The 6,805-nt window shown below is 31.9% G+C and overlaps 1 protein-coding gene across 1 annotated transcript; it reads left to right on the plus strand.

The window, feature by feature from the left end:
• On the plus strand, positions 5,712–6,707 carry LOC104739168 (ethylene-responsive transcription factor ERF094-like). Its single transcript, XM_010459435.2, has one exon. It carries the CDS (start codon positions 5,780–5,782, stop codon positions 6,512–6,514), a length of 735 nt encoding a protein of 244 aa, XP_010457737.1. The 5' UTR covers positions 5,712–5,779; the 3' UTR covers positions 6,515–6,707.

Raw genomic sequence — 6,805 nt, forward strand, 5'->3', positions numbered from 1 at the left:
AGCCCCCAGTACATTTATGATTCAGGTCTCGTCATATGGAAGAAAGCTATAGATTATATAACTTCTTCTTTTGTCAACATTATATTAAAACTTTTATAGTGTTTATAATTAACATGAGAATAACATAAGAAAACAAGAAAAAAAAAGAAGTGAAAATACTAAATTATTTATTGTTTTTATTTAAAAGAATTTATCAAATCCAAACTTAAATTGGTTACTAGTTAGAAGTTTACATAATAAGAAGCCCATCGATACCACTACTTCATCTCATTTAAAGATTAGTCCATAAAGTTAATGTTGGAAAATAAATAGGCCCAATACATGCCCAATCTAAATTTTCCCTTTTGTTTATTCAGGCCCACGGAAACTTTGGAATATATATGAAGGAAGCTTAGCTTTTATTGCGCTTTCGACTTGTTTCCAAGATCACCCACAAATCAATTTATAATTTTACAATAACGGATTAAATTAATTATTTGATAAGATTAATGGTTTAACTTATTATATAAGTGATTTGGCAGAAAACTTGCCAAATCACTATCTAATTCTTTCGTTATTGATGAATTCAGATTGAATTTAGATGGAAAACATATGTGTTCAATTTTTCATAATACTAAATTAGTTTTACTATACTATTATTAATCTTAAGTCTTTTGGTAGTGTTTAGATAAACCCGTTAGCTTTAATTTCTTGTATCTCATTAAAACAATGAAACGTAAATTTTCAGAAGATATCTATAAACAGGTTACAGGCTTTTATACTAGAAAACCTTGTTGAATTTTCTAAATTACTGGGTTACTTAATTTTTTTTTTGTTAAAAGGCAAAAAATGATTTACCACCAGCCTACGATATAGTAACTAGGGTTACTTAATTTTGAAGCATAAGTATACTAGTTAAGTATTATCTTTAAGTGCGACCAGATAGATAACAAGCAGCTGGAATATTTTGGAGGCACCACCTTCAGAACCATCCCTAAATTATTGTCACTGGCGTCTAACGAACGATCAACGGATACAGTTGAAGGGAGACATTATAATATCTATATGGCTGTTAAAGCTATGTTTCAGTATGCGGCTATATATAATATATACAATAATTTATGTTATGTATTAATAATGCATCCGTTGCACTCATATAGAAAGGGGCAAATAAAAAGAAGAAACAAGCTTTCAGTTTTTATCGTGTGTGGCGACTAAATCATGCCCATATTAATAAGCACGTGTCGAAATTGAAGATGCATGCACTTTCTTGCATTCAAATGAAGGATAAAATAGAAGTCCATGTTCAGAAGATTCTATATTTTGTCCAAAAATAAACTTATTAGTCTGTCCACAAGTTTCATCAGTTTAATTCATACTTTATCTGGAAATAAATTAAAATACATTATTCTAAAACTCAAACTATATACCATACGTTCTTTATATATAGCAGGAAAAGTGGATTACTCAAAATAAACTAAAACTTTTTCCTTTTCAACAGCTAATTTTCTTCAAATCATTAGTTATATAAAATAATCAAATTTGAAAGTGTAGATTTAGGAACATAGATGCATGCTCTCTTTGACCAAACAGAAGAAAAAAAAAGATGCATGCTCTCTTTAGTTAGTTGAGTTTAGAGTGTTGCTGGTTTTGGAAAGATCAGCCTTTTCTCATAAATAGAATGTTTTAACAGAAATCCGGTAAAAAAAAATAATCATTTGATGCCAACAAAATATCAATAGATTCCAAAAAAAAGAAAATTAAACAAGCAAAAAAATTTATACGAAAAAAACCTCAATCGCTTTCCCTTTAGCAAGTTGAGCCATTATTATATATAGAATACTATACCAACTACTAGATTTGTTTTAATAATTCGCAATCAGAAATTATATTATTGATGATGTGTAGGGTTATTGAATAGCATGCATGTCTTGGATTTTCTTGGTCGCGAAGAGAAAAAAAAAGTTTTTGACCATCACATGAATTTAATATCCCCAAAAAAAAATTTGGGTTTACCTTTGACCCTAGCAGACTAGGAGAGGAGGCTCGAACAAAAAGTAAGATTACAAAATAAAAAGAGAAGAGTGTGCATGCACCCGTCTCTCTTGTGCTACAGGTTTATTATTGTATTTTCAAGTTGCGCGATATTAGCCAGTTATATTTCAATGGTCCACCACTAATAGGATCATCCCACTAAATTAGTTTTTTTTTTCCACCTAAATCTTGATATAATCACTTTATTAGTTTGGTAGATCCTATTAAACTTTTCATAATTATCTTTCTAAACCTTACTACTTTTTATAAGTATCACATATTTAGTCCCCTAAATTTCTTATTAATCCTGAATTGATTGAATTCGAATATGCCTTCCCGCAAATTTGATGCTCGCCCATCGGATATGGACCAAAACTCTAGGAGACCAATTACGTACGGTAAATGGTTTACATGTAAATAAACTAAATTCAAACCCTAGTTGTATTAACAACCATTATAATATATATATTCTTTTTTTGGGAAATTACTTACATGGTCTAATTATTATATTGTTTAAATATATATACATGTTGACGAAGTCACATGTGAGGATGAAAAGAAAGATTTTCTTTACGTGATCACGAAAAAAGTTTCCAATGTGGCAAGAAAAAGTTTTCTTTTTGTTCGTCAATTCGATTGCTCCACGCTTCCAGCCCATGTGTATTATATAAAAAAAGGACAGTTAAAATTATTTGGTTGTCGAAGAAAGTGATTATACGTTGGCCTTAATGTTGTTATTATTCTCTTTTGTAGTATCAATATAGAAAAACTTTTCTAACAAAAACAATGAAAAATCTTTACAAAAAATATATATATATATATATATATATCGACCATCCAAAATATTGTTATGTACAAATAATTTTAAAACAAAAGTTAAGAGCATGTAGGCTGCATAGCTCCAACAGAATATAGCAATTTTGTTTGTGATAATGATATGACATTGTATGAACTACGAAGGGGTATGCACTTGGACATTTGAGTCAATATCAATCTAGTTTATTTGGAGTAAAACTTAGAATATCCCTATTATTTTTCTCCCTTCTTGCCGTACGTCCAACAATTTATTACTCTGCAAACTATTTCATGGCTTAATTTATTCCCACGAATGTTTAACAAAAAGGAAAAGTAATTGAATTTTATTGTACGTTAGTATGAAATTGTATGATTCGTTCTCAGATAATTTTAGATTCAGCAAATGTTTCCACGTTTTCTAGAATTATTGTAGTAGCTACCATCTTCTCAGTTTCAATCCAAGATATTTGATTTTTTTCCTCAATTTAATCTTGTAAATCACGGCCGTAATTGTTTTTTTTCATTCTATATACACATTAACACATAATCTGGTTGATGAAATGAAGATCAACAAATAGCTATTACTCGCAGGGAGGGAGGGAGGGACCAAGCACGAGTTAATAATTAACACTCTAGCGTAGGCTAAAAACTTCCAAAGAATCCAAAGCGAATTGTCGCCGAGTGGTCCAATGATTTTTGTAGGCTTCGAATTCGAACCTTCTTATTACCGTAAATTTATCGGTCCTTCAAGTTGCATCCAAGACGACCCCACATTTGGTCCAATCAATCCTTTCTGATGGTATGCTCATCTTTCTAGGTTTCTACTTCGTAAATTATCATGCAATCAAATTCAATGTAATCTTCTTTTCTTTTTTCAACTGAAAGGCTTCATAATTTCTCATTTATTGACAAACGTTTGTAATATTTTCTTAAACAAATGAGATGTCTAACGTAAAAAAACATGCACAAAGCGTCTTAATAAAACTTAAATGCCATGGCATGATTCTTTTTTGTTCCATAACTTTTGTGTTAGGGAGGATAGCATATTAAATGCTTCAATTTAGAACTAGTCATGACAATGTTAAAAACAAAACAAAAAGCAAGATTGTTAGTAGTAGTACACGTTAAGTTTGACTATTTTATTACACATTTTGTATTTCTATTTTATTTTGTCACAAATTTTTTTAACATTACTAAAGCAGTACTAATTTTGTAGGTGATAATGCATGGAGATCGCGTATATGTGTGGACACCAAAAGATAAAGGGACAAGTCATAACAAGTGTTGAAAATACTTTTCTACCAGCAATTATAGTGAAACAGAAGCTTTGGCCTTGTGTAGATTATATACGTAAATGTTGTAGAACTAGTTAAGGCTCCAATTATAGAGGTGGCGGCGATAAAACCTCAGCCAATTCAACTTATTGATCGTGTATGAAGCCAAAAAAACATCAAGTCAATTTCGTGAAGCGATTAATATTATTATGTTATGTCGTAGTCAATCTTTAAGCCGTAGCTAACATGACTATATACTATTCAACAAAACATTTTACCAAAATATTTTTTCATTTTGTTTTGTTTTTTATTCTTCATTTTTTAGTTCTCTCATTAGCTTGATTCTGATTACTATAGGCTCTACATCATAGAATGAATAATTGTACTATATACAAAAATGGTGATCAAAGTTTCAGTATAACTCAATGATTATTTATTCCTTACATATCCAGTCATGTACAGATCATTCATCAAGGCTTTATTTAAGTTACGTTGTACTAGCAGTTTTATGGTGCACCGTGAATGATACTAGAAACGTGTGTGAAAAACAAAATAATAACAATGCATTATATAAATAAATAAAACTATGCATGTTAAGACGTTGAAAAAACATTAGTTGTTCTTGGCTTTTAGTCGCATGTTTGACCCATTTAGCCGCATATTTTCTAATCATTATTGTCTGTTAAAAAACATACTTACAATTTAAACTTTTTCAAAGAGTTGTGATGGTAGCATCTATTTTTACTCTGCAATGCCATCCATATAAACGATTAAGCCGCATTTTTCGAATCTTAAAACCTTTTCAATTGTTGTTAATTTGTGATGCAATGTTGTATCAACGATTTAACCATTTAAGATACAATGTAGCAGTGTTTCTTTCATTAAAAATTCAACCTTCATAAATATGCAGTTCAATCTATTTTTACAGTTTCTTTTTGTAGATTGAAGTTCAATCAAAACAGGGAAGAAAAAAAAAACCTCTAACCAAATCAAATTTACTTTGACAAACAAAAATTCTACGTGACAAACAAAAAAAACCTCTAACCAATTATTTTCGAAACCTTCAAATCTCTAATACAGCAGATTTTAGTTAAACAGCAAGAAGTCTTCAATACATGATAAAGTTGATTTTACATTCTTTTGGTACTTTAAGGAGTTTCAAAAAAATAATCTTAAACAGCAACTCTAGTAACGACCGGCCGAGAGATGTTCATGTTTGTTTGTATCTTTGTATTGTACATGAAGGCCAACGTGTCATTTACTTGTGCTGCTCTCATCTATTTTGTCGGAAACACGCCGCCGTACGTCATACCCTCAAACTTGGCTTGTCCCACGTGGAACATTTCACCCACTTCTGTGTATCTCATTCTCATATACAACAATTATCTAGATAGATCCTATTTCGTATTACCCGGCCCTCTCTCTCGTTCTTTTATATTATTCAGCACCAATTATCTTTTTGCCGGCCCCATTTTGCATTTTTATGATAAATGGTGATAGAGCATTCGGAGGCAGCCTAATTGTCATATTGGACCCAATTGAAATAAAATATATATTAAAATATTAATATTTTGAATAATAGCCCCTAAATTCAAATATCTAATCGGTTCATGTCTCTCGCTATATATATTTCCCAAACTTATTGCCACTGAAGAGATATGTCACAATAAGAAAACCGTTAAGAAAAAAGATTGAAAATGGAATCTCAAGCTTCCTTCTTAAGTGGAGAGTTTTCTCCGGAGAACTCTTCTTCAAGCTCATGGAGCTCACAAGAATCATTCTTGTGGGAAGAGAGTTTCTTACATCAATCATTTGATCAATCCTTCCTTTTATCTAGTACCCCTACTTACTACTCTGATGACTTTCTCACATTTGGATCATCAATCATCAAAGAAGAAGAAGGAGCGACCATAACAGCCGAGGAGGAGGAGGAGGAGAAGTCATACAGAGGAGTGAGGAAACGGCCGTGGGGGAAGTATGCGGCCGAGATAAGAGACTCAACGAGGAAAGGGATAAGAGTATGGCTCGGGACGTTTGATACCGCGGAGGAGGCGGCTCTCGCTTATGATCAGGCGGCTTTCGCTTTGAAAGGCAGCCTTGCAGTACTCAATTTCCCCGTGGACGTCGTTAAAGAGTCTCTCCGGAAGATGGAGAATGTGAATCTTAACGATGGAGAGTCTCCGGTGATAACCTTGAAGAGAAAACACTCCATGAGAAACCGGCCTAGAGGAAAGAAGAAATCTTCTTCTTCGTTGTTGACATCTTCTCCTTCTTCTTCCTCCAACTCCTCTTCTTCTTCTTCTTCTTCTTTGTCTTCAAGAAGTAGAAAACAGAGTGTTGATACGACGCAACAAGAAAGTAATACAACACTTGTAGTTCTTGAGGATTTAGGTGCTGAATACTTAGAAGAGCTAATGAGATCATGTTCATGATCTTGATCAATTTTATTGTAATTTGAGTGAGCTCTGTCTTTTATTTATTTATATAGTTTTCTCTATAATTTTATCCGATGAAAGAGATGTGATGGCGATGTTGGAAGTGTATTAGACGTCAAGTCTTGCGGAAAATCATGTATCATGTAATATATGTACATCTCTCTTTACCGTAATGCTTATTTTCTTAATATTTATTTTATTCAATATTTTCTACGAAAACTGATCCGACGATTTTATAATATAAAATCCAAAATCCTCTCAACTATCCGAGGAAACAAAAAAAAAGTC

This window comes from Camelina sativa, chromosome 14 (genome assembly GCF_000633955.1).
Source record: "Camelina sativa cultivar DH55 chromosome 14, Cs, whole genome shotgun sequence".
NCBI lineage: Eukaryota > Viridiplantae > Streptophyta > Magnoliopsida > Brassicales > Brassicaceae > Camelina > Camelina sativa.

Excerpts from the sequence above, each read along its gene's own strand:
- LOC104739168 (XM_010459435.2), top strand. The coding sequence starts at position 5,780 with ATGGAATCTCAAGCTTCCTTCTTAAGTGGAGAGTTTTCTCCGGAGAAC.